Below are 27,745 nucleotides of genomic sequence, written 5' to 3'. Positions count from 1 at the left end.
GCAGTCCTTTAAGATGGCCCATATTGAACTGCTGGAACTGAAGCACACTACCCACCATGCAAGAAAAGCTGGCCCTCCAAAATGCTTATCAAGTTCCTGTTGCGTCAGATTCATCTTTAAATAAACCCTTTGCCAGATGGCTTCTTGTCCATTGAAAGCCAAAGGCAGATTAATGCCATTCATGGCCATCCAGTCAATTTCTTGCTCCCAGCGAGTCCAGTTCCACCATGCAAAGGAATAACTAACTGAGCACACATTCTGGTAATAACGGAACCTAAGGATTAAAATAAGTAGTGGCATACAATAAAAAAAAATGATCATTTTGAAAATAAAGGCATTTTATTACACCAAAACATGTAGTACAACTATGCACTTCAAAGTCTACAAGCTATAAATCTTGTGCTGCACTGTAAGCCAATTGAATTTGACTTGTGCCAACACATTTTTCAAGAATAAGAAAATATTGGTTTATCCATTAGCTGTATCTGGTAAGATTAAGCAAACCATTATACTTTGTTATTAGTGGCTTTGGTTAATTACGCCACTGAATTAACAGGACTTCTGTTATGGTTTCCCACCCCCCCCCCCCCTATTTCCCATTTCCCCCCCCCCCCCCACTCCCCTCCCCTCCCCCAAATGACATGTACTTTTGGGTGTGGACCCAAAAGACCACCCACTAATCAAAGCTGTCTTCAGGTTTCAAGTACCTTTAGCTACATTATTATTTATTATTATACTAAGCAGAATATTGCACTTCTGATTGGTCAATGATGAATGCATAAAATTAATAGGTTACAGGTGCAAAAAAGGTGTAATACAGAACTTGCTGTGGAAACAGCTATTGAGTAAGTTTGTTTAGTACATAATAAATAAAAAATTATATGAACTTAAGCATAACTGATGTTTAGAAAGTTCTCAAAATTGGTGAGTGCAATTGAGAACTTTGAAACATCACGAGTCAGTAAAAATCACAAAATGCACTTGTGTTCATACAATTTCCTATACTAAGCCAATTGAGCTATTCAGTAGATAGTGCTATCATACTACTGGGGCTAGTACTTCTAACCCTACCTCCCATCCCCTGGGAGGCGAATGTCACCCTGAGGGAAAGGGACCCTAGTAAAAATAGGGTAACATATGCAACACACCTGTTCGGACTGGTGATCGTCACAGGCGTTTTCACAACAGGGAAAGGATCGGGAATCGTGATCTGATTACCACTCCAAGAAACGTGACTGTAGCAAACATATTTGAGAAAATGAGAAAAGCCCAGAGCGGCTGCCACACCAGTCGTGCCAGTAATAAGGACTTTTCCAACCGCGACATCGGTAACGTACTGAAATGTATCAAGATCGGTCCCCGCGGGTCCAAAGCTGCCATTCACCACTATCAAAAATCGCGAGGCATGTACTGGCCCAATCAGCCTTGTTATAAGATCTTTGACGGCTTGCGCCTGCACGGAAGCTGGGGTTTTGGTCTTGATATGAGTGTACTGCTTGAATCTGGAGCTGTCCTCGTTAAAGCCATGAGAAAGCTGGATGAAAAGTGGCCAAATTACGAAGGACAACCCAACGATTATGCACAATTGCGACATGCCTGTCCCGTTTGCTAAATCACTGGAAATCACATGATTTGTTGCGGGACGGGAAATACTCTACTCCCGAAAGGGGATAATATTTTGCGCGGGTCAAATCTCGTGGTAAGTACTTCATGTCAAGCCATCATATAGTTGTCCATATATTTTGCCTTCATCCCTGCATGAGATGCTTTGCTTACTATAGGTGCTTTGCTTACTTGAGATGCTTTGCTTACTTGTGATGCTTGGCTTACTTGAGATGCTTTGCTTGCTTGAGGTGCTTGGCTTACTTGAGGTGCTTTGCCTGCTTGAAATGCTTTGCTTACTTGAGATGCTTTGACTGCTTGAGGTGCTTTGCTTACTTGAGGTGCTTTGCTTACTTGAGGTGCTTTGACTGTTTGAGGTGCCTTGCTTACTCAAGGTGCTTTGCTTACTTGAGGTGCTTTGCTTACTTGAGGTGCTTTGCTTACTTGAGGTGCTTTGGCTGCTTGAGGTGCTTTGCTTACTTGAGGTGCTTTGCTTACTTGAAGTGCTTTGACTGCTTGAGGTGCTTTGCTTACTTGAGATGCTTTGCTTACTTGAGGAGCTTTGCTTACTTGAGGTGCTTGGTTTACTTGAGGTGCTTTGCCTACTTGAGGTGCTTTGCTTACTTGAGGTGGTTTGCTTACTTGAGGTGCTTTGCCTGCTTGAGATGCTTTGACTGCTTCAGGTGCTTTAGTTGCTTGAGATGCTTTGCCTGCTTGAGGTGCTTTGCTTACTTGAGGTGCTTTGCCTGCTTGAGGTGCTTTGCTTACTTGAAGTGCTTTGCTTACTTGAGGTGCTTTGCTTACTTGAGGTGCTTTGACTGCTTGAGGTGCTTTGCTTACTTAAGGTGCTTTGCTTACTTGAGGTGCTTTGCCTGCTTGAGGTGCTTTGCTTACTTGAGGAGCTTTGCTTACTTGAGATGCTTTGCTTACTTGAGATGTTTGGCTTACTTGAGATGCTTTGCTTACTTGAGGTGGTTTGCTTACTTGAGGTACTTTGCTTACTTGAGGTACTTTGCTTACTTGAGGTGCTTTGCCTGCTTGAGGTGCTTTGCTTACTTGAGGTGCTTTGCTTACTTGAGGTGCTTTGCTTACTTGAGGTGCTTTGCGTACTTGAGGTACTTTGCTTACTTGAGGTGCTTTGCTTACTTGAGGTGCTTTGACTGCTTGAGGTGCTTTGCTTACTTGAGGTGCTTTGCTTACTTAAGGTGCTTTGCTTACTTGAGATGCTTTGCTTACTTGAGGTGCTTTGCTTACTTGAGGAGCTTTGCTTACTTGAGATGCTTTGCTTACTTGAGATGTTTGGCTTACTTGAGATGCTTTGCTTACTTGAGGTGGTTTGCTTACTTGAGGTACTTTGCTTACTTGAGGTGCTTTGCTTACTTGAGATGCTTTGCTTACTTAAGGTGCTTTGCTTACTTGAGGTGCTTTGCTTACTTGAGGTGCTTTGCTTACTTGAGGTGCTTTGCCTGCTTGAGGTCCTTTGCTTAGGTGAGGAGCTTTGCTTACTTGAGATGCTTTGCTTACTTGAGATGTTTGGCTTACTTGAGATGCTTTGCCTGCTTGAGGTGCTGTGCTTACTTGTGGTGCTTTGCTTACTTGAGGTGCTTTGCCTGCTTGAGGTGCTTTGCTTACTTGAGGTGCTTTGCTTACTTGAGGTGCTTTGCTTACTTGAGGTGCTTTGCCTGCTTGAGGTGCTTTGCTTACTTGAGGTGCTTTGCTTACTTGAGGTGCTTTGCTTGCTTGAGGTGCTTTGGTATCTTGAGATGCTTTCCTTGCTTGAGGTGCTTTGCTTACTTGAGATGCTTTGCTTGCTTTGGGTGCTTTCCTTGCTTGAGGTGCTTTGCTTACTTGAGATGCTTTGCTTGCTTGAGGTGCTTTGCCTGCTTGAGGTGCTTTGACTGCTTGAGGTGCTTTGCCTACTTGAAATGCTTTGCTTACTTGAGATGCTTTGCTTACTTGAGGTGGTTTGCTTACTTAAGGTGCTTTGCCTACTTGAGGTACTTTGCTTACTTGAGGTGCTTTGCTTACTGGAGGTGCTTTGCCTGCTTGAGGTGCTTTACTTGCTTGAGGTGCTTTGCCTGCTTGAGGTGCTTTGACTGCTTGAGGTGCTTTGCCTACTTAAAATGCTTTGCTTACTTGAGATGCTTTGCTTACTTGAGGTGCTTTACTTGCTTGAGGTGCTTTGGTTCTAGACCAAAATGGGCAAAATCTATACCCGTTTTAAGACCAAAAAATGCAGAAAAAGAAACCATACCCTTTGGGACGACTTATACTAGAACTGAACTGCTTGGCTTATACAAGGGAGTATCGGTACCCCCCGGGATTTACATGAAGTTATTTATTGCCAGTACAATCTTTCAATTTGATTTGGTATGCTACTACTTGTCCCCTAATAGCAATGAAAAACGCTGCTTTGGAGGCGCATTCCCTTTCCAACGAATTTTTCCAAATTAACTTTTATCTGTGACGTTGGCCGATAATTCACTAGTAGGCAATGGCAAAATCACAGAACTAATGGACATATATATATCTTTATTACGTGATGCTCAAAGTTTTATTTTATAAAAATGAATGAAATTCAATTTAAATTTAACATAAAAACAGTTACAATGATCCTTTATTGTAATTGAAAAACAAAGCTGTGTTGCCAACTGTAAAGAAGACGCCTTCGCGCGTGAATGAAGTAATGCAATGGTAAGATGCATTGTAAGCAAAGCACCTCAAGCAGTCAAAGCACCTCAAGCAGGCAAAGCAGCTCAAGCACGTAAAGCACTTCAAGCAACAAAAGCACGTCAAGCAAACAAAGCACCTCAAGCGCGCAAAGCACCTCAAGCAAGCAAAGCACCTCAAGCAGTCAAAGCACCTCAAGCAAGTAAAGCACCTCAAGCAGTCAAAGCACCTCAAGCAAGTAAAGCACCTCAAGCAGTCAAAGCACCCCAAGCAAGTAAAGCACCTCAAGCAGTCAAAGCACCTCAAGCAGTCAAAGCCCCTCAAGCAAGCAAAGCACCTCGAGCAGACAAAGCACCTCAAGCAAGTAAAGCACCTCAAGCAGTCAAAGCACCTCAAGCAAGTAAAGCACCTCAAGCAGTCAAAGCACCTCAAGCAGGCAAAGCACCTCAAGCAGGCAAAGCACCTCAAGCAGTGAAAGCACCTCAAGCAAGCAAAGCACCTCAAGCAAGTAAAGTACCTCAAGCAGTCAAAGCACCTCAAGCAGGCAAAGCACCTCAAGCAAGCAAAGCACCTCAAGCAGTCAAAGCACCTCAAGCAGGCAAAGCACCTCAAGCAAGCAAAGCACCTCAAGCAAGCAAAGCACCTCAAGCAAGCAAAGCACCTCAAGCACGCAAAGGACCTCAAGCAGGCAAAGCACCTCAAGCAGTCAAAGTACCTCAAGTAAGCAAAGCACCTCAAGTAAGCAAAGCACCTCAAGTAAGCAAAGCACCTCAAGCAGGCAAAGCATCTCAAGCAGTGAAAGCACCTCAAGCAGGCAAAGCACGTCAAGCAGGGAAAACACTTCAAGCAAGTAAAGCACCTCAAGCAGTCAAAGCACCTCAAGCAGGCAAAGCACGTCAAGCAAGCAAAGAACCTCAAGCAAGCAAAGCACCTCAAGCAAACAAAGGATTTCAAGCACCTCAAGCAGGCAAAGAGCACCTCAAGCAGGCAAAGCACCTCAAGCAAGCAAAGCACCTCAAGCAGTCAAAGCACCTTAAGCAGTCAAAGCACCTCAAGCAAGTAAAGCACCTCAAGCAGTCAAAGCACCTCAAGCAAGAAAAGCACCTCAAGCAGTCAAAGCACCTCAAGCAAGTAAAGCACCTCAAGCAGTTAAAGCACCTCAAGCAGGCAAAGCATCTTAAGCAGTCAAAGTACTTCAAGCAAGTAAAGCACCTCAAGCAGTCAAAGCACCTCAAGCAAGCAAAGCACCTCAAGCAGTCAAAGCAGCTCAAGCATTCAAAGCACCTCAAGCAAGTAAAGCACCTCAAGCAAGCAAAGCACCTCAAGCAGTCAAAGCACCTCAAGCAGTCAAAGCACCTCAAGCAGGCAAAGCACCTCAAGCAAGTAAAGCACCTCAAGCAGTCAAAGCACCTCAAGCAGTGAAAGCACCTCAAGCAAGCAAAGCACCTCAAGCAGGCAAAGCACCTCAAGCAGTCAAAGCACCTCAAGCAAGCAAAGCACCTCAAGCAGTGAAAGCACCTCAAGCAAGCAAAGCACCTCAAGCAAGTAAAGCACCTCAAGCAAGCAAAGCACCTCAAGCAGTGAAAGCACCTCAAGCAAGCAAAGCACCTCAAGCAAGCAAAGCACCTCAAGCAACCAACGCACCTCACGCACTCACAGCAACTCAAGCACTCCAAGTACCTCAAGCAGTCAAAGCACCTCAAGCAGTCAAAGCACCTCAAGCAAGCAAAGCACCTCAAGCAGTCACAGCACCTCAAGCAGTCAAAGCACCTCAAGCAGTCAAAGCACTTCAAGCAAGTAAAGCACCTCAAGCAGTCAAAGCACCTCAAGCAAGCAAAGCACCTCAAGCAGTCAAAGCACCTCAAGCAGTCAAAGCACCTCAAGCAAGTAAAGCACCTCAAGCAAGCAAAGCACCTCAAGCAAGTAAAGCCCCTCAAGCAAGCAAAGCACTTCAAGCAGTCAAAGTATTTTAATTTAGTTAAGAATCGTAAGTAAGCTAGTAAGGTATAAACCTAAACTAAATTATAGAAGAAATGTATCTCGAAGCTCCCACAGAAGATAAGTCCCATGAAGTATATAGACAACTATATGATGGCTTGACATGAAGTACTTCCCAATCTCGTAGACCACTGAAAAGCGAAACGAAAAGTTTTTATCCCATTTCTACCCCAGGTGACTCGGGTCTGTCAATTCATACTCAATACAATGCATTGCAATTGCCCTGTGTCAATTCAATACATTGTTCTCCCATTTCATCCTAATAAAAGAAAACGGCGCCAATCTAGGGGTACGTCTAAATCACGAACAGGAACCAGACTCATAAGAGGGGTAGCGGATCATGTAAGCCTTCACAAATTGTCCCGAGAATTTTGCCTTCACTTACAGGTACTAGTACTTCGCCAGTTCCTTGTTACCTTCTTACCTCTGAAACCTTGGTTGTTTACAAAAATCTTCCAAAAATTTTGGTGGAAATTTCCATCAGGTGACCATTTAACTCAGGTCCGTTCGGCCGCCCAGTGATTGCGATTTTACGCGCCAAAATTAAAAATATGGCCGTGAATAGCCTGGAACGTACTGGTAAGACCTTTCAAAACACACATTTCCATCGGAAATTTTCCAACGGGAAACAGGACTACCTTTTCAGACGTCCCTCTGCTCCCGGAAATTTTCCAGTGGAGCGAACCAAAGAGTCCTTTTCCATTTACAAACCAACCGGAATTTCCGGAATTTTCTTTCTAAATAGTAAACAACCCATGTTACTTCTGAAACCTTGTTACGCATACCTTGTTACCAACACCCGTGTCAAAGAGAACACTATTTGCAATGCTGAATAACTTGTGAAATAGGCTTAGCAGAACAAACACATCCGTTTCTGGAGATCTGACTATAATAGTGTTGCCTGGCTGTTGTTTCAGCAATGTGAAGAATGTTCAAAATTATCTTTGTGTCTGCAGTGGTGAGAGCACTCGCCTCCCACCAATGTGGCTCCCACCCCTCCCTTTCAGCCAGAGGGTATTCGAGATTTTTGGAGGGTTATGGAGTTTCATTGGACGCCTGTAACGCCTTAAGGCTGGTTTTCACTAGCGACGGAGTCGGAGTGGTAAGAGCGCTTATGACCTAGTGAAATTCAAAGATCAGAGTAGTAAGCGGAGTCAGGAGCCCATGAATGGGCTCCTGGCGGAGTCATATAAAGCTCGACGGAATCGGAGTCGGAAGAATCAGAACGTTCCATCTTCTTCCGACTGTGCTTATGGTTTATGATTCCTGCGCAAACTCAATAGTCGGAAACGGAAGCAGAAGCGCAAGAACCAACCAATCAAAATGCTTGGAATCGAGCATCGTGATTGATTTTATTCTTCCGCTTCTGCTTCCGACTCCTACAACGCAGTTTTCACTTGATCGTATTAAAGCGACGGAGTCATACTAGTAAGTGGAATCGGTATTCTGCTTCCGACTCCGTCAGTTTATTTCACTAGGTCGTATCGTTCTGCGCTTCTGATTACGACTCCGAATCCGTCGCTAGTGAAAACCAGACAAGATGGGGGAAAGGCGCGGCTTCTAAGCTTACTGCGCGGTTTCTCAGCTTCTTCCTTACTAAACGTTTATAAGATCGGCAAGATGTCTTCACGCGTTTTGAGAAAGCTTCAGGGTGGTAACGAACTGGACATTTCCCGTGCTGACGAGGAAGACGAAGACGAATTTCATTTCTTGCCAGTTACGTCAAAGAAGACGAAAGAGAAAGCCTTGGCCAATCCTTTCGATTTGGTATGTTTTTTTCTGGTGGTAGTACCTCATGAAGGCCAGCCAAAACAATCCCGCTTTTAAGAATAAAAATAGATTTAATTTACATGTCCAGTTTAAATCACCTGTTTCTTTTCATTTAAGTTAAATGTAGAGGATCAGCCATCAAATGAAGATTCTCAAGATAGTCAAGAAGATGAAATTCCAAGAGAAAATGCGAGGGAGAATTTAACAGAAGAGAAGCCATGTTCAACTGAGCCTTTATCTAAAAGGACAAAGAAAAAGAAAAAAAAGAAAGGAAACAGAGACATTAAAAATGAAGCAATAATCAAGGTACAACTGTCACTAGAAGTATAACTGAACACACATATATTTTCTCTACCACCGACCAGTTACCTTAGCTGTTTGAGTATTGTGGTGTGCAGGAGGTCATGACTGACTCTCAGAGCCTCAGAGTATTATTATTATTATTATTGTTATTATTATTATTATTATTATTATCCTTTTTATTATCGTTATTATTATTATTATTATTATTATTATTATTATTATTATTATTTGTCTGAATTGACTGACTATACAGTATAGTCGGATGTTTTCTTTCCTCTCTTCTCTGTCTGACTGCCGTTTTCAGTAAGTTCTTGATGTTCTCTCTAGACACCCTTCACTGTCACTGCATTTAGGTTCGAGGTACTGAAGATCTAAAGAGACCCCCGGCCCTATCTCCTGCATGCTGTTCAAATTCCTGCACTAGTACCATAATGGGATCATCAACATCATTATCATCATCATCATCATTATAAAATCTGGTGTGCAGCTAAGAAGTATCCTGCCATACATTTTTTGACCCTCCTTGGGATCAGTTTTATGCTCAATCTTTATAGATCTGGTTTTTTATGTAATGCCATTCATGAATGGTTTTTATTCACCAATATTCACCGAGCCTGAAGTGAATAATAATTTGTTTAAGTTTTATTAGAGTGGTTTTCAATTGACTGCCGAAAGTAATTAGTGCATTACTTTGGTTTATGATTACTTCACTCAGTGATTGGTTCAAAGTTTTCGCACCTTTTTTCCAACCAATCAGAAGTGAAACCAAAACCAATCGTGACTCGCCCGTGCACATTTTCCCGCACTTTGTGTTGGCTACGTGTAATTACTTCGAGTTTGGATTGGTTTACTGGCTTGTCTCCAACCTTTTTGATTGGCCAAAGTAATTACTTTGCTTTTGGTTTTGCGACACTCAATTGAAAACTGCTCTATTACATATACATGTATGTAGGTTATCATTTGAAAAATTGGCTGTTTCTTTAAAACAATAAATTATTAATTTCTTCGTCTGACACATCGACAAAACGATGTGGCCATTTTGAAGAACCGCTTAGGTGATTATTGCGTAATAATCACCTCAACGGCAACCAATCAGCGGAGAGAATTTTCAATAATCACCTTTGCAGTTATACTAGTTATTATTATTATTATTATTATTATTATTATTATTATTATTATTATTATTATTATTATTATTATTGATGTTGCCGTAAGTGGGTGTACTTTTACAATTTTTCATTCCAAGCAAAAAGAAAAGACTGATGAGCCCAAGAACAAGGATAATGGAAATCATGGGAAAATACGTGGTAAATGTTTAATTATTATGCTCATTGTTGTTTGGGGATGAAGGACTTTTTTTATATAGAACACAACTTAACTTAATGATGACAATTAGGTAAACACATTCTGGCTTACAAGGGTGCCTTATTTGTTGAGGTGTTGACTAAGGGAAAGTGTTTTGTACCCATCCCTGCTCTCTTTTGAATGCTCCCTTCGTTCTGAAAGGTACTCTGTAATGTTTTGCCAAACTAGAAGAGCATACTCCAGCATGGACCAAACAGCAGTATAGATCTCTAAATATACATTATCTTGTGGTTGGGCACCTCCTCTTTTTAGTAATGTAATAGGCCATTTCCGAGTTTATGCCTGCCTCCTCTTCAAAGTGAGTCTAAGTGCAAAGTTTTTCTTAAAAAAATTAGTTTTCATTCATACGTACATGTAAAGTAGAACTAATTGCCATCACAAAAACTTCGCACTTAGACTCGCTTTGAAAAAGAGGCAGACATGAACTCGGAAATGGCCTATTGCATAAAGATGCAGCTTAGAGGCCTTGGCCAAGATACAATCAACATGGCAATTTCATTTAAGGCAGTTTGTATTTGAATTGGAGTGTCGAGTTTGAGCACCAAGACAATGAAAATAGAACACCCTCACCAAATGAACTTATAGCATATTTAATTCTTGTGATGAACATAATAATTATTATTAGCCCAGAGAGTCCAGTTAAACTGATAATAAATATTACGTTTATTGGTTTTTTTTAAGTTTTGAGTTTGTGAAGTTCAACACTTTCTCTTTTCTTAAAACAGGTCCTATTCATGTTGCTACGTCTGGACAGACAACTTCCAGACCTTTGGATACTAAAGCTTTGCTTGGTATAGAACATAGGTACAATCACTTCTTGCATAGTGGAACATTGTAGTTTCATTTTCATTTTTCATTTTCTGTCTTAGTGGTTACATGGTGTTATCTGCTTAAGTTGTTGTTAAGTCATTCTAAAATCATTCTAAGACAGTGAATAAAATCTTCAATTTTCTTTTTTCCATTCTTGAATCAATGTTGTAAATTTGATTTAATCAGAAACTTGAATGCAGAAAATGAAATGAGAAAGCGATTTGGATCTCATGTTGTGAGGGCTGAAAACAAGTAAGTTGTTAATCTGAGGTTTGTGTTGTAATGTCTAAGAATTTTTAATTTGTTTTGTTATTGCAATTCACATAACAACAAGCAAACCACCAGACAAGCTTACTACTACATTGTACGATTTTATCTTAGCTACTATCCATGTCATTGTCCTCAGGGCATAACCAGAACCTTTCCCTCACATTCCATTTTATAAACGTTTGCAGAACTTTGTATGATTGAGTGCTTAGATTTTTTAAGGTTTTAGTGATACAGTAAGTAAACTTGGTCTTTCCTCTCACCAGCAGACAGCGGAAATCACATCAAAGAGTGTATCAACCAGCAACTAGGTATACTTATTCACATTGTAGGTTCTAAATATAAGCACTTCTTGATTGAGTGGTACTTGACGAGAGCAATTTTCTAGAGTTAGCCAGTTGGTACTGTTGCGCATGCAAGGGTTAAGTCTGTGGAAGTATTTGTAAGGCAGGTGATCTGCAGATTTCATGGGTGTTCTTCTCAGCCTTTCAGTTAATCCCCTGTGCCTCTGTATAAGTGGCTACAGCTGTATGTCCAAGGCATTTCTAGAGGAAACCCTTCAGTGGACAGGGCATACAATTTCTCACTTGCTATTTGTAACAGAAATAGAGATCCAAATTGTCTGTAAACTTGGACACGTTTTTTACATATTGCATGTATTTTTAATTTCTTAATTTTTTTTTTTATGCTTCTCTTTAATGAAATTACTTTCACTTCTTAAACCTTTATATCATTCATAAAATGTGTCGCCATTCAAATTTTTCCTTGGATTGAAAATTATTTTCAAACCAGTTGAGTTTAATTTGTATTAATTTGGTTTATTTTTTCACTTAAGATCATGATAATGAATTTAAGACAATGAAAAAATAACATCAAATTAGCCAGGCTTACATTTTTAAGATTTGAAAAACAAACATAGAGAGTATATAAAATTATCTTTAACTTATATACCACACAAGTGAATAGAGCTCTCTCAGCTCACGCTGATTGGCCAGCTCTGAAGTGGTTAGCCAAGTACTATTCACCTCCAAGTGGCTGGTACACGAGATTTGAAATTGCCAGCCACATTTTAGTGTTAGTGAATTTGGTGCATATTGATTTTACCTTGCCACTAATTAATGGCTCGGCAAATATCTACAACTATTTACCTCCATTTTGGATAACAACAATTTTTAAATAATTTTATATAACAGTGCTCAAAATGAAAAAAAAATTCTGGGTTCCTGTTTCAAAAGCCAGGCAACTAAACCCGTAAATTTGATTGCCCTGATAAATGCTTGGTTGCCCATTGGGAAACCCCCCAGCAATTAAATGCACGCCGTGTTGATATGCAATCACATGGCATTGGAGCTTGAGTATCTCCTAGTTTTAGCATTCTCAAAATGGGATTTTCTATCTCCATCGCCAGCTACATGTGAATTTTCCTATCCAACAATTTTTTGTAAAATCCGCAGATTTTCAAAACACGAGAAAAATGCTCAACTTCAGCAAATTAATTATTGTCAACTTCACATTACTATCAGACATTGACAAACAGAAAACCGTTGAGTAGTCGGGTGCTGCTTAATATGTAATACATTCTCAGTTTTTTGCTGGGTCATCCATTGTTTTTTATTCGGGCAACCAACCTTTTAATTTTACCAAAAACTATTCGCCCACTAAAATTTTTTGAGTACTGTATATTAATTATTTTTACTATAATTGCTACTATTATTATTATTATTATTATTATTATTATTATTATTATTATTATTATTATTATTATTATTATTATTATTATTTATTATTATTATTATTATTATTATTATTATTATTATTATTATTATTATTATTATTATTATTATAGGGTTCATACTACTCCTAGAATTCCTGAAAAGCTTCTCTATTTTTGAAAATTTCTTCAAGGGCCCTGGAAAATGCCTTGAAAATTCAATGAAAAAATCAGTTAAAAGTTAATATCAAAATATAATTTTAAAAAATGATAATTCTAACCATTGGGGCAATATGTTTTATCTTTTGTTGTAGAAATAAGATTTGGGATAGCCCAGACTTTTAAATAATTTTTTTTTTTTAGTTGATACAGTAAACAAATATATCACTCAATTTCAAGTAGCAAGTTGTTAATTGCCTATATGTAGAGAGATTTACAACTGTATTCAAAGAAAAATAAAGTTTCCATAAACATGGTGACTAAAGAGGATGAGAAAATCACCAACTTCTCTCCTCTTGCAAACGAAATCAGAAAGATGCATCAGGTGTTGATAAAGATTGTGCCATTGGTTGTTGGTTGTTTGGGTGTGATGTCCAGTCAGTTGAAGGGATTTTTGAAATATTATTATTTATTAGTAGTAGTAGTTGTAGTGGTAGTCATCATTCTCATCCTCGGTGGTGGTGGTGGAAGTAAGAATATTGTTACTTTGGCTCTTACATGTACAAGCACACACAGTGTACTGTATGGTATATGATGTGTCCTGTTACACTCTTAATTCTAACTATATTTTATAAACAGGCTGGTTACACCAAAACAATCTTGGCCTCGAATTGGAGCAACAGGTACATGTGATCACATACATTGATTTATTGCTGGTAGCAATTTTTCTTAACTAAAATTATTTTATTTGCAGGGATAAGAATGGAAATGGATGAAATGAACCGTGGGTGAGTCTGGTAATATACACCATCTAAGTTTTTTTCATAAGTTTGAAGTGGCCATACTTTGCATCTCTTCCCGCAAGCTTTCTCTGCTATTGTTGGCAGTGATTAAAGAAATAGTCATGCACTGTCGGGAAACGCCATGTGCAGCATTCAATCGAGTAATATAGTACAGGCTTATGAGAGATTAGTAATTATAAAGCTCACTCAGTCTGACTTACATATTCCTTTTTTAGACACAGCTTCTTTGCATTTCACCATTCTCCGTCATACCAGGAAGTCCAGTTTCAATTTCTTGATGCAGTGGAATCACTTAATCCCAACAACATTTCTGTAAGTGATACTGCTTACGTAATTATTAATTACTGGTAATTCCTGGCATTAATTCAAACGAGGTAGATAACCTATCCTTTGTTCATGTACATGTACATGTAAGAAAACAATAGCATGAGCATCTCTGGTGCAAAATAAATGAAGAAAGAGAACACTTTTGGAGCCCACAAAGCTTGGTGATGAATGATTTTACTGCATGACCCCATGCACCAAGGAAATATTTTAAAGTTGTAGAACACCCATTGAAGAGGTTAAGCTACTTGCTTGGCATAGAACAAAAAGAAAAAAAATCAGGCTCCCAAGCAGTATTTGGACTTGCAACCTCAGTAACACTGCCCTCGTTAAATAAAGTATTGTATATTTGATGCTTGACAAATTGATGTATAAGAACTCCTTGGGAGCCAGAATGATTTTCTTCTTAGACGGTGTCCCACTCATCTGCAGCCTCGAAAAATGTCATTTGCCTCCAAGATGTCTATTCAACTCTACATGTAGTTGGGAAGTGGATTTTGTTTTATGGATATAATTTAAATTTGGTTTTGTTGTAGGATATTTTAAATACACATCCTTACCATGTGGACTCCCTGCTTCAACTGAGTGAAATATGCAAAATGGGAGAGGATTATCAAATGGCTGCAGAGCTAATTGGTTAGAATTGAAAGATTATGGTGCTATAATACATTGATTTCATATTTCAAAAAGGATTTTATCATAATATTTCTGATAATGTTGAATTGGATATTTTCTGTTGCATTTCAGAAAGAGCGCTTTACTGCTTTGAAAGAAGTTTCCACACAATCTTTAATCTTACAACGGGCTACTCAAGACTTCGATACAGAAGAGCAGAGAACAGGTTCATCATAGCTTTTCAAGTGGTCATAATAATTATCCCCATGCTCTTTAGACTAAATTATTATCTTCCCTCTCATTTTTTTCTTTTTTTACAATTTAATTATTATCGGTGACAAAAAAAATCTTACCACAACACAATCTATACAATCTTCTAAGAAATAACAAAAAAACAAACACAATGACAACTTACTAAAATAAATAGACCTCAGAGAAATTAGAAACTACATTTTTTAGTTTTACTTAGGGTTGCCTAACTTTTACTGGCTTATTGGTGAGAGTAACTTATTGTACATGGCTTCCTTCAATGTGGCTGGCCCCGTTTTGACCACTTTTGCCCTCTTAGAAGGAAGACTAATGGAATTCAATTACCCTAGAATTAGGATAGTTCACCATACTAATTTGGGAGAAAAATTAATCTCCAAGCTCTCATGATCATCTTAAGTTTGGATCCAGTTTCAATGTAAGCACTACAGAGAAGCTTTTTTGGGTATACTTTTGTGGTGTTTACCTTTGTTATGATATGGAATTTGTAGTAATTTGTATATTTTTAATAAAGTAGTTGATTGTGTTTCTAGCGAGCACTAACTGGTAAGCATGCACACACTAATGATGCGAGAAATCATGTGTACTTGATATGCACAATGCAAGACTTTAAAACCACCTTGAAAAATTTTGTCTTTTAGATCCTTCTATGTTGCATTGTTTCGTCAAATCATCTTTGTGGGACAAAAAGGTAAGCTACATTTTAGAAATACTGAAAATACCAACGTGAATTTCCGTTCGTCAAGTGATAATTTGCTTAAAACAGTTGAACGTTGACCCTGAACAGTTCTTGGAAACAAATAAGTTTACCCAATGTCAGAGAAGATCTCCATCAATTTCAAGGTTTTTGTTCTGCAAGGGTTGTTCCCGAGATCATTATAAGACTACTACTCATATACTGGTGGCAATACATTTTGCAATACCTGGCAATTAAAAAAGCTAGCAAAAATGTTGAGGAACAACTTAAATTGAATTTTTTTTTCTTTGCTTTGTTTGCCTGTTTCTTTAGGTTGCTACAGAACAGCTTTGGAATTGTGCAAACTTTTACTCAAGTGAGGTTTTTGTATTGCAACTTGATTAGTAACGAGCCTTGATCCAACCAATATAATATTCTCTAAAAATGTGTCCTCCTTGAAGAGAAGTACCATTAAACCTAGTAACCAAGAGTGTAGGGACACTAGATTACATATCACACCCTCCTTCTTTCCATATTCATTCACCCACTTCCTCCTAAAAACCTTTGTTTTTAAGATATCATTAAGGACGGTGCCTATTATTGTTATTGCGCATACGTTCTGCGCATCTCGAGATACTCGGATTTCCTATGGGTAGTGCTTATTAATACAGAGATATTTTTGCGTGGTTCAAAACCATGCGGAGAAAGCAGAATTTAGCAAGTGCTCTTTGTATCCAAAAAGAAAATTGGGAGTAATCAAGCATTTTTCAGAGATGATTAAGCTTCAGTTTGGAAAAGAACATCATACATTGCTTTGTATTTTAAAGCTTTAAAATTACAAATATTGTTGATTAAATTAATTATCTTCGAAAAATGCGTGGTTACCCCCAAAAACTCCAGGTTACTTTCTGGAGGCAGAGTTGACCTTCCCAGCTATATTCGGAAATTTGGTTGATAGAGGCCGAAACTCAGTTTGGCACTTAGCACTTGAAGGTAAGATCCCGCAGAATTATGAAAACACAGTAAAAGCTTGAGGCATCATAAATGCTAATAGTATAAATTCACCCCTTGAAGTTCTCCTAACAATAATTAATTTAAGGTAGTAACTCCTTTAGTATTCTGAACCTGATTGCAGACAGACAGACCTACGATGTACATGTACTGTAAGTTACTTGTGACGAGGTATCATCTCACAGTCTCCATGATTGGGTATTAAGTCATGTTAGCTTTTAATGTATCAGTGTTGCACATGTTGTATAACTGGTTCAAAATGTTATTTTTCAGCCTTGATCCAGATGAAGATCCCCTTGCTGTGCTCCTAATGATTGATTTCTATGCCCTGAGATCAGAGCAGTTTGATTTCCTTGTACGATTGTTCGAAGAATGGGGGGTAATATCACATTCTTATTTCAATAAGTTGTGCTTGGGTTAGAAACTTGATGGTGGGAGCATTTCTAATCTCTTGGGGAGTGAAATTCAAAATGGTTGCTCTGGATATTTGTTGTTGCCCAAATACTCCCCCCCCCCCCCCTCCCTGCCCACTTTCCCAGTTAAGGTGCCTCAAACCAGTTGCTATACAATCAAGAATATTCAGAAGGATTGGCTGTATTGATCACCAAACACTGTGTTGTGGTACCATGTGAAACAGCAATAATACCATTGATTAGCACGAAACACTACATATTTTTATGTAATATGTTACCATAACAATGGCATTAAACCATCAAATAACATAGGTAATATTATTTTGTCTTCAAATGCTTAGAACTCAAAATTTTAATATTAACTCAGTAACACCCATTTTTATTGCTGGAAAGCTGTAAAGCCAGTTAAGGTGTAACTTTGGAAAAATTAAAAGAAAATTATGTTAGTAGCAGATTCAAAGTTACCTTTACAATAATTGTTGACACATAAAGGTACATGTAGCCCTGAACCTGCTGCACAGAATTGTTCTTAATTTGCAGAGAATTTAAAGTTGCTTTTCCAGCAATTGAAAATGAGGGTCATCAAGTTCATTTTTGAAGTATAAGTATGTAGGGTTTGGTTTAAGGTGGTTCAAACCAAAGCTTACCTTTTATTTTCTTGGAGTCAGTATTACCATAGACATGATAAACATGTGTTCTTAATATTGCAAAATATAATTGCCAAAAAATTGAAACTCTCAAAAGAAATCAAGTGAATTGATAAGCATCTGTTACAACTCTTATCTTGAGAGAAGACGTGTCTGTGGGTGACACAGAGGCAAAGTAACAATCTAGTATCGTGACTCGGAGCCGGTATGCATACTTCATGGAAATATTAAAATTATTTGAACAGATGCTACTTACATGCTATTCTATAAAATGGGAAATTTGTATGTTTGAGGAGCCTTTGTTCAATTTTATACTGTTATAAAAAAGAGATTTGGTAGCAGTTTTATTGACCTTTAAGATGCCATCTTTGACCCAAACTGGTTGCATCATATATAGGACATGGCCTCCATAATGTATAATGAATTGAAAATAAATTGATATTTGTTTTAACTTTAGCCTCACAGAAACTTGTCTCAGCTCCCCAACTTTGCATTTTCTGTGGCCCTTGCTCACTTTCATTCCAGTAAAAAAGATGGAGAAACAAAGAAAGCTGATGAGATGGTAAGTGAAATACATGTACCATCTTTCATTGTCACTTCAGCTCAGTTCTATCCATTCAGAACACTCAGATATTTTAAAAAATTGATGAGCACCTAATCCTGTCCCTCTCTGTTAAATTCACTCACTTTTTTATGTTGATACATGTATCATGTGTTTTGTCACATTGTTGCCCAAACTTCCTCATGTTTCACAAGAGATTATGATCTCTGCATTGTGCAGCAAGGTTTCTCAAAAATTAACACTGCTCTGGTACACATTCCTGATAAGTGCTGGTGCAGTTGCAGATTTAAGGAACATCCTACTTAAAAGGTGATGCGTAACCAGTCGATTTCATCGCCTGATGAAGACTACAATCTTAGACAAAACTGTTGGGAAGGTTAGCACTTTTGAAGTCTTCATTGCTTCTCTCCCCTCCCCCCTCCTTCAATGTTGTGCAAAACTGAATGGTTTCAGTGGGAAATTGTTGACTTACCTTCCAACATTGAATAGGGGGGAGGGGGGCTATGTAAGAGAAAGTGAAACTATTTCTTTTGAGCATTAACGGAAGCAGGTTGAAATGCAGCTCTGGTGTGGTTCATTTACATAACCTTCCCAACTACTTTTGTCTATGATTGTAGCAGTATGCAGTTGAAACGTCGCGATGTGCATCACAAGTGACCACATCGTGAGACAAACGAGAATACTTTATTATTATTATTGTACTTCACCACGATGAATAACAGCAACCTTTTTTACAACATTACTATTGTTTAAATAGTCTGGATAGCACAAGTGAACTACTAATTTTTTTTAAATACAACCACACTTTTGAGTTCAAGGAACATGTTTCGATGGTTCAAACATCGTCTTCAGCCATAGTGAGTGTAACATTAAAATTTTTACAAGATAATTTGTATATATGTATAACTATCAATACATTGATTCTTTGTAGATTAAATGTTCGTTACAAGTAGGTAAAATTCAAACAAACCAACAATATTATACAGAAAACAACTGACATAACGGTAAAAGTTTAAAAGTGTAATGCTAAACTAAGAGGCTTGAAAATATGAGAATGCTTATCCCGGAAAAGGTGCTCATTTACATGTCTGTAGAAATGCCTGAAATGTAGCGAGCACCACAGCCTGCACAATATTGAGCGGTTGAAACCCGAACTCAACAAACAAGTTGATCTTGTCAGTTTAGCATTACACTTTAAAACCTTTACCATTATGTCAGTTGTGTTCTCTATAATATTGTTGGTTCGTTTTGATTTTAATTTGTAACAAACATTTAATGTACAAAGAATAATTGTATTGATAGTTATATATATATATAATTTATCTTGTAAAAATTTTAATGTTACACTCACTATGGCTGAAGATGATGTTTGAAACATCTAAACATGTTCCTTAAACTCAAAAGTGTGGTTGTATTTTTAGAAATATTAATTATTGTTTAGTATAATTTCATAGATGATTATTTGAAAAATATGCGTTTTCTTTACAACAGTTAATTTCTTGGTCAGTCACCTCAACAAAACAGCTTGTGGCCATTTTGAAAAAACCACTTTAAGAAGGGGTTATAGTGTAATAATAATTAACTCAAGTGCAACCAATCATTGCAGAGGATTTTCAATAATCACCTACATTTATGTATTATTATTCTAACAAGAGATAAGGGGTCAGAACCTTGATGGCTTTTCTTTTTCTTCTTTTTAGCTCCAGGAAGCTTTGATTATGTTTCCAATGGTAAGTAAAGAAGTCATATACGTGTATAACTTACTGAACAGGGAATTACTGTAGAACACAAGAGTTACATATATGACACTGTGCCACATTTTAGAGTTAAGAGCGCAGGTGCAGAAATCAATAGAAAAGTTGTTAAAAATAAAATGTAGACTAAGGTATTTAAAAATGATAAAATTATTTGCTGAAGGATTTGGCGACATTTTGGGGGAATCTTGGAAGGGGTGCGGACAGGGGCAGGGGCATGCAGTTGCTACATCATCTGCTGCTATTAATGGTGATGAACTAATCCTGGTCTGTCATCAGGTTTTGTTGCCTCTTATGGACAAGTGTAATGTTGCGTTAGACTCCTCTCTGATCAAGCATCCATTCTTTTCTCCTGCATCAGCAATGAGGTAAGGTGTCAAGGTCTGATGTTACTGCACAGTCTTTTTATATATCACAAAGGTTTCCCGTCACTGTGAATATCAAATATAACTACATGTATGTAACAATTAAATATCTAAAAAGACATAAAGCATAATGTGTGAAATCAATTAAAGATACTAAGATAGTCTGTGAGGGCAGGTTTAAAGCTACCGGTAACCACGGAAGCCTCATCTAATAAAAGGGAAGGTACTGCATTCCATTCTTTCAAAGTTCTCCTGAAGAAGTTTTACTTGTAATTGCTACTATTACTGCTAATGTTAATAAATCTGTTGCTATGGTAAGAACGTGTAACATGGGTGGGACATACATGTAGATTGTACTCCGTGATGTTAATACATGATATTCAGTCATGCAATTTTACATCTCAGTTCTAATGAATGTCATCTTATCTTATGACCTTTTGCTTTGGTGTGTAACAATTTGCTTTGCACACCTTCTTCCAAATTATCCGAAATAGGGTCTATCTATGAAGGGCTTATTTCTCTGAGTTTCTACATGTAAGGCTGTTTTGTTTTTCCGCAAAGTAAGGTTTTTGTGGGCTTTTTGTGATATGTTCTCTCTACTGGCAACTGTTGGCACTAACTAGCATTATCCTTATCCACTGGGATTTCTTAAGTTTTTTTAAATATTCAATGCCCATACTTTGTATAAAATGTTCAGATGTGTCTCTATTGAGTCAATGATGTTAACGAAAAAAAATTTAGAAGGTAATGATTGATGCACAGGAGACCTAACGACTTGCCTATTGGCTTGGTCTTCCTGTGACTATGCCTCAGACTTGATTATAGGAGGCAGTGTGGCCCAGTGGTTAGAGTGCATGCCCTGAGATCCCGGGATCACGGGTTTAAGACACGTTCTGACCACTGGTTGAATTTGTTCCTGGTAGTCCCTGGTTCAACGTCTCAGCTGCACTTGTAAATAGCCAACTGGTTTGCCTCTGGCCAGCTGGGATTCTTAACAGTTGTTGTTGAATGTTCTGTTCTGTCGTGATCGTGTTCATTGGCCCTGAAAAGCCTCCATGGGCAGTGGTCAATTAAGTAAGTATGATTACATGTGACTTTGTCTATAGTTACCCATTGGCCTTAAAGCAACTTGAAGCTCTGTACATTGGCAGAACATACCATGCTTGGAAAGAAACAGAGGTAAAGAGAAGGATATTGCTTTTGTTAAAGAAAGTGAATATCCTCCTGTGATTAAGAACTTTATTGTCAGCAAGTACCCATGTACCCATGGGATATGGAATAGAGGTTACCTTGCCAGTTTGACATTTATTTTGTTGGTTTTTTTCATTCTTTGTTGTTGGTATCATTGTCATTGCGTCTATGATTAATAACTTTGTTTTCAGTGTTTTCCTATCAGAGATTGGTTGGGACCACTCATTTTTTTTTGCTTTTATCGCAGTGTAATGTGGTCTTTGTTATTGTGTTTTCATTGTTAAATTTCCCCTTTCCTCTTTGAGATTAGACGTTTATTTTTTTTCTTGTTATTGTTGTTTGAGGAATCTCCCATCCCCTCCCCTCCCCTCCCCTCCCCTCCCCTCCCCTCCCCCCCTTATACCCTGTGTTCTACTTTAAGTCCATCACCTCAAATGAGTATATCTTGTTTTAAAAGCATGTTGATCCTTTTCGTCTTTTGGCTGGTATGGAAAAGGGCCTTTCAAAAACACACATGACAGCGTCTGAGAAAAAGATATAAAAATGGCTGTGTTTTTCCTTCATTACATCAGGTGATTGACTGGTTAGCTATGAACGTGAAAATCGTTTTGGAAAGAGTAGACGCCAAGGATCCTTTGGTAGAGCAGTGTACACACAAGTAAGTTTTAGCTCATTCATTTTTCTAAACTTATCCGTCAATATCATTCCTTTTGGAAGGCAGTTCGCGTGATGTCACTTATTTTGACATAAATAAAATGTGAGCACTAAATTTTTCGGCAAACATTTTCTAGAGTATCTGAGTAGGCTTGCTCAGTGTGAAACCTGTGAACTAAACCTGGGGGGTTAAGGGTACTCCCTCATAAGGGCTTAATGGGGACGTGCCCCCAGCCAGGGTATGTTTTTCGGGATTTTTGTCTTAAACAGGGTATCGAATATATCATTTTTTGTCTTAATCAGGGTATCGATTTATCAACTTTTGTCTTAAACTGGATATCTTTTCTCGGACGATAAACAGCAAAATTTTTGCAAGCCCTTGTCAATTAATGTTGACTTCCGTTGACTTTGGCATACCCTGCGAGCAGAGGCCCTTCGATCTTCCTAGATAAGTCGGGAAGAGGAAGGGACCTCTGCCAGCCGGCTCGACATTTCGTGTTGAGCATGCGTTAAAAATTCAAACGTAACATATTCGGGAGTCAGTCACGCCTGACTAGTAACCGCAAAACCACAAAACCAAAACAAACAGTAACGGATATTTTCGAACAACTCTGGCAAACACACGACAACCAAGGAATCATTTCCTCAAGATAGTTCAAGTTTTTAAATTGCCATTTTAATTTTTACTGAAAAAATTAATAGGTTTCTCAATTCTGGTAAACTAGCTTCTGTAACCGACATACGGAAAAATTCTCATGGGAATTTAGACAGTTTAAAGATTGTCACGCTGTTGTAAATTTAAAAAATATTGATGACGCGTGGCGATTGATCATGCGCACAAATAAAAAAAAACAGGTTTGGCAAGTTGAAACTGGACTGACTCATCCATTTCTTTGGATGAGCGGCAAATCAAAGAAAGTCGAGCCGGCTGGCAGAGGTCCCTTCCTCTTCCCGACTTATCTAGGAAGATCGAAGGGCCTCTGCTCGCAGGGTAACTTTGGCATTGATACCAGGCACATTAAATGTCTTAAACAGGGTATCAAAAATCAGAATTCTGTCTTAAACAGGGTAGGAAAATCAGCGATATTTGTCTTAAACAGGGTCAGGGTATGAGGGGCCGTGCCGCACCTCCCCACCCAGGGATATATCTAGTACCCCCCCCCCCCCGGGGAACTAAACGACATATTCAGCAAATCGAACTAGTTCAACATAGAGCAGCAAGGTTCGTTTTTAAAGACTACACAGACATTATATTTTAGTGTTGTTACCCCCATGTTAAATCAGCTTGGTTGGGACACTTCTTTGAAAAACGCAGAGTTTCGTACCAATTATCCATGTTTTATAAAATCCAACAAGGCTTAGTCGTTATCTCCCTTCCATCTGTAGTATGTCAACTAACATGGGCTTCTCGAGTACCCAGTGCATTGCCCTTTCGTCATATTCGGACCAGTTGCAATGTTTATAAATACTCGTTCTACTCAAGTTCAATAGTTATCTGGAATCAGTAACCTGTAACTACTGATATTTTCCCTCCACCAGTGGTATAATGCCCACCATAAGATAAATGATCAGGCCCCAGTTGTTCGAAGTGTGGATAGAACTATCCACTGGATAACTCAATTGGTTTTGCTAGTGTTTATCCGCTGAACAGTGATTTATCCAGTGGATAGCGTTATCCACCTTTTGAACAACCGAGGCCTGGTCGTTATATATATATATTTTTTGTAAATCTAATTCACTGTATTTAATTCATGATTTTAGTATCCATAAAATCATGTAAATAGTAATTTTATAACGTAGATATCTATTTTAAGATACGACATGATAACAATTTTCTCCTTTATCCATAATTATTACTTTTTTTTTAACTCCTACAATCCTGGTTAAAAAAACTTTGGGACACTTGTCAAATTTGGCCGAAAAGTAGACAATTTTCTATACATGCTTCCATCGTTGTAATTATGAGCAACGTGTGCTCTTCTTTTGCTGTCTGTTTCGCGTCCCCCCTTAACCCCCCCCCCCCCCCCCCCTCAGACAATGTTAAAACATTCGTGCGATCGATGAAGTACTCTTGACTTCGGACACCGTGAAAAATCAACGTTGTAATGGTTGGTGGAGGGTAAAGCGGGCATAGTCCCAACAGTTTTGACCAGGATTGTACTATAGTGTACACTTTTTTTTAGAGTATTAAAGCGACTCTTCTTTGTTTGTTACTGTTTCTTTGTAGGCGTCAAGTACGGTACAAAGGAACACCACGGAATGTTTACCGACATATTATAATGTCAGGTCAGTGGTGGCCGATTTGTCAGCTGTTCGTGTCTTAGAAAGGTTTTGAGTAGGCACCATGAGGCGAATTTCAATGATGGGTACATGCAATATTTTCACCAGAGGACTCCGCTTCACTTTACTATTTTTGTATTGTTTCAGATATCAAGGATGCCACTGCTTCTCTGCCTGTGGTATGACAAGCGTGTTTCTTCATATTCCAAGTTTTTTAAAAAGCTAATCTGCAGAATACCCGCCACATCAAAGCCATACCCCTGAAAAGGTTTGATACGAGGTTAGAAAACCTATATTAAGAGTCCAGCCTCTTCAGAGGTACGGCTTCAAAATGCCAGGGTATTCCGCAGTTACTCTAACATTTCTACCCCTTTCTGCTCGTCAACTAAGGATATAATATAATTTTTTTGTAACTTTCGTTGTCAGGATTTGGCTAATGTGCCTCTTCTGTCTTACGATCCTCTTCCGCCTCTGGATTCGGTGTCAGGATACAAGCGGCCATCGAGGTAGAATATTTTTTGATTACGTGTTCTAAGGCGCGGTGCGACATCACCCGCACTACTGCATCGCATGTTATGTAGAGGCAGGTTTTGTTTCGTAAACATTATCGCGCGCAGCAAGTCTTGAGGTGGAGGTAGCCGCGTAGCAAGCATATCCGTGAATTTTCGATGTTTTCGCCGCACCCCATTTTTTCTCGCCGCTAAAACATCGAAAATCTGTCATGTTCCCCCCACGGAAACTCTTGCTACGGAGGCTAAGGTGGAATCGGTTTCTGCTCCTGTGCCGATGCATGCAACCACCAGGTTTTGTATAGAAAGGGTGATATTTAATAAAAGTGTGGAAATATTCTCCGGATGGAAAACGGTTGGGCCACAGTCTGCGTCACTATGCCTTACTTCGTCCTTTGATTTCCAAATGTCAGCCAATTACGTACATGTTTTTGTGTTGTCTTGGCTATGTTATCAGGGTCTTGCAAAGTTATCAAGTTTACATACATACGAGATATTAAGGAGCTAATCTAAAGGATTATTCGGTATTCGAGTGGGAGGCCGTCTCATAAAGACAGTGCAATATGCAGGTGATCAAGCAACATTAGCCGGTTCTGTTGAGGGTCTTCAGCGCATGATGGATAAAATGCAGGAAACCACAGGAGACTATGGTATGGAGATCAACTTAAAGAAGACAAAGGTGATGAAAATCAGTAAGAGGTCTGGCAAGGATTTTTGCGATCTTCCTCGAAGGTGAACAGTTAGCCAAATGACACATTTCAATTATTTTGCGAGCCTGATTACACAGGACGATTGAGAATCGCCCGGGCAAAGAATGCTTTCTGTAATAGGAAAGAACTGTTGACAAAAGTATTCAGCCATGACCTTAAGAAGAGAATTATTAAGACTGTCATCTGGAGCACATTGTTGTATGGCGCCGAGTCGTGGTTCTTGAGGAAGGAAGATAATTATGCGGAAGTTGTAGCGCTGCGAGATGAGTAATGATGAGGTACTTCGACGTATCGGTGAGGAAAGATCAATTGTAAATATTAACAGAAGACAGAGAGCCCGGCTTTGACATACACTGCGTCATGGTGATCTTCTTCCTTTAGTGATTTAGGGGAGAGTTGAGGGAAGGAGGCCTCCTGGGAGACCCAGAACGGCAGCGCTGGACAGAATAAGGAGCGGCAGCTCGTATGAATCTGTAAAGAGACAAGCTATGGAGCGGAAACTATGAGGAAGGACCTGCCTGCGGGCAGAGCACACACAAACATAATCAAAAGGCCGTTACTATTAACTTTCATGGTTGCCATAGTAAGCTATTTAAACAACCACTTGATGACCTGCTCAGCGAAGAACGAGGAACAAGAGTTATGCATGCGCGATTGCTTCGAAATTGAAGGGTGTCAAGTTCTTATTTTCCCTATTATTCCAAGTCGTTATAATTTTCTCCTATTATTTTTTTCTTAAATCAAAAACCTCCAACTTTGCGTGGTTTTTGTCTGTTGTCGGTGCAGCAAAATGCAGTGTTGATTGATGGTGAGAGAATTACGAAGCCAATGTACTTAAACCGTGAAATTTCCTTGGGATGTGAATTGCGTCACTTTGCGCCATGCTCGCTTCCCTCGCCTCCATTTCACCCAGATAATATCAAGTTGTCATTGTTTTAAGCCATGCCTTTGAGAACAGTGCACCTTGGGAACTTTCAGAGTTTGCTACCGTTTTTGTGTGAGGTCTTACAGGAGATCCCGCTATTTTTCGAAAACGTTTATATTTTCTTTGATTGGGTGAAAAATTCCTACTTTCCTGTTTGTCTCCCCTCTCTGTGTTTGACACCCTGAAATTGAAAATCCTAATTGTACTTGTCGTGGTCCAGTCTGAAGGCGAACTTTCTGCTGCAATTCTCCGTTTTTGGCCCAACTCGACCGCCAAAACCAATGCGCATGGTCGGAACTGAAAACTCCAGCTGCTGTGGAAGGTCGATGTTATGGATAGTGCTACCGCTAAAACAAAATATGTATGTGATGTTTTACCGCGACATTGGTTGCTACAGACTGTAACTTCATGTTGGGCTTGAGGAATTTTTAATTTGTAGCTTAGGTGGATTTAGGGTTTTCTAACTTCATTTCTCCTTGTTACAGGAGCACTCGTCTTGACCAAGAACACGGTGCGCTATCTATGTTCTTCCGTTCATTATTACCGTCCTTTAACACTCAGGCTCCTATTGGTCAACGTGAACGGTTGCAAGCGAGGCTGGAACCTCCCATAGAAGGTGCAGAAGGTGCACCCAGGCCTCTGCATGACACAGACCTCGCGCGAGGAGTTGAAAATTTGTTGACTGCCATGAGAGAGCTGTTGAACACTCTAAGCCAGAGGGATCCACCGGAAGGCGAACAACAAGGTGAAACGGGAGACGATGATCGTGATCCAGACGAATGGGAGGACGGCGACGAAAATAACTGAAGGGCGCGTTTGACGCCAACTGGAACATATTAGGGCTCTTGACACAAACTCTCGTTTGGTTATAATTTTTAGATCAAAACCAAGGTTAACAGGCCTTTGTTTCGACGGGGGAGGGGAGGGCGATCATTTTGAATTTTCTTAGGACGCTGGACACTGGGAGTTCTTCAAACTAATGTAATAAAAAAATTCGAAAGTTCAGTGCTGCCTGCTTTCTTTGATTGTGCTTCCACTTCGTCACACGAAGAGCTAACACCCTAAACGTCAGCTCTCAAATCTTTCTTACGGTGGTTAATTCACCTTTAGTAATATTTAACAATTATTCGCCGAAGGCGAGGTGAATATCGGTGAATAATAATCAATGTTTTTATTGACCGATATTCACCGAGCCTGAGGTGAATAATTGCTTTAGTATAATTACATTATCAATACAGTTTGGACGTCTTCTTACACTTGATTCGAAAATGTCATACTGAATTCGCCTTAAAATAGTTAAAAAAAGCACGAATAACAGCCTAAGCACAACAGCTGTCGTTCGAATCGCCGCTCGCCGGCAACCTAGTTTTGGTGCCAAAGTTTG

At 39.1% G+C, this 27,745-nt stretch overlaps 3 protein-coding genes across 4 annotated transcripts in view; 2 read left to right on the top strand and 1 right to left on the bottom strand.

The window, feature by feature from the left end:
- LOC138022380 (alpha-N-acetylglucosaminidase-like) overlaps nucleotides 1–1,638 on the bottom strand; it is a 7,356-nt gene extending 5,718 nt beyond the window's left edge. The window contains exons 1-2 of the mRNA XM_068869502.1: nucleotides 1,149–1,638; nucleotides 56–274 (exon numbers count right to left, since the gene is read on the bottom strand). Coding sequence (XP_068725603.1) covers nucleotides 56–274; nucleotides 1,149–1,594 — 665 coding nt within the window. The 5' untranslated portion in view covers nucleotides 1,595–1,638. The remainder of the gene's footprint in view (nucleotides 1–55; nucleotides 275–1,148) is intronic.
- A 2,655-nt stretch (nucleotides 1,639–4,293) lies between these two features.
- Nucleotides 4,294–7,232, top strand: LOC138020866 (testis-specific gene A8 protein-like). The gene is made up of 3 exons (XM_068867774.1): nucleotides 4,294–4,474; nucleotides 4,727–5,259; nucleotides 7,227–7,232. The coding sequence occupies exons 1-3, from the start codon at nucleotides 4,294–4,296 to the stop codon at nucleotides 7,230–7,232; spliced, it is 720 nt and encodes a 239-aa protein (XP_068723875.1).
- A 471-nt stretch (nucleotides 7,233–7,703) lies between these two features.
- Nucleotides 7,704–27,366, top strand: LOC138019409 (ribosome quality control complex subunit TCF25-like). 2 transcript variants are annotated; one of them, XM_068866183.1, is made up of 23 exons: nucleotides 7,704–8,037; nucleotides 8,158–8,346; nucleotides 9,590–9,650; nucleotides 10,434–10,512; nucleotides 10,705–10,770; nucleotides 11,052–11,096; nucleotides 13,295–13,338; nucleotides 13,410–13,443; nucleotides 13,674–13,770; nucleotides 14,319–14,418; nucleotides 14,530–14,623; nucleotides 15,306–15,355; nucleotides 15,674–15,716; nucleotides 16,625–16,730; nucleotides 17,869–17,973; nucleotides 19,674–19,703; nucleotides 20,007–20,095; nucleotides 21,199–21,271; nucleotides 21,856–21,941; nucleotides 24,165–24,223; nucleotides 24,365–24,396; nucleotides 24,644–24,723; nucleotides 26,847–27,366. In XM_068866183.1, exons 1-23 carry the CDS (start codon nucleotides 7,891–7,893, stop codon nucleotides 27,166–27,168), a joined length of 2,031 nt encoding a protein of 676 aa, XP_068722284.1. In that variant the 5' UTR covers nucleotides 7,704–7,890; the 3' UTR covers nucleotides 27,169–27,366. The 2 variants fall into 2 exon arrangements, with proteins under 2 accessions (XP_068722284.1, XP_068722283.1); XM_068866182.1 differs by having other exon boundaries at nucleotides 7,800–8,037; nucleotides 11,055–11,096.
- The last annotated feature ends 379 nt before the right edge of the window (nucleotides 27,367–27,745 follow it).

This window comes from Montipora capricornis, chromosome 10 (assembly GCF_036669925.1).
Source record: "Montipora capricornis isolate CH-2021 chromosome 10, ASM3666992v2, whole genome shotgun sequence".
Lineage (NCBI taxonomy): Eukaryota > Metazoa > Cnidaria > Anthozoa > Scleractinia > Acroporidae > Montipora > Montipora capricornis.
The sequence above is the reverse complement of the archived record's forward strand: the minus strand, read 5'-3'. Positions and strand labels throughout refer to the sequence as shown.

Coding starts and splice junctions, on each gene's coding strand:
- LOC138020866 (XM_068867774.1), top strand. CDS start 4,294: ATGGTAAGATGCATTGTAAGCAAAGCACCTCAAGCAGTCAAAGCACCT. Junction 4,475..4,726: donor AGTCAAAGCACCTCAAGCAA/GTAAAGCACCTC, acceptor CACCTCAAGCAG/GCAAAGCACCTCAAGCAGTG.
- LOC138019409 (XM_068866183.1), top strand. CDS start 7,891: ATGTCTTCACGCGTTTTGAGAAAGCTTCAGGGTGGTAACGAACTGGAC. Junction 8,347..9,589: donor AAAATGAAGCAATAATCAAG/GTACAACTGTCA, acceptor TTTCATTCCAAG/CAAAAAGAAAAGACTGATGA. Junction 24,724..26,846: donor GGATACAAGCGGCCATCGAG/GTAGAATATTTT, acceptor TCCTTGTTACAG/GAGCACTCGTCTTGACCAAG.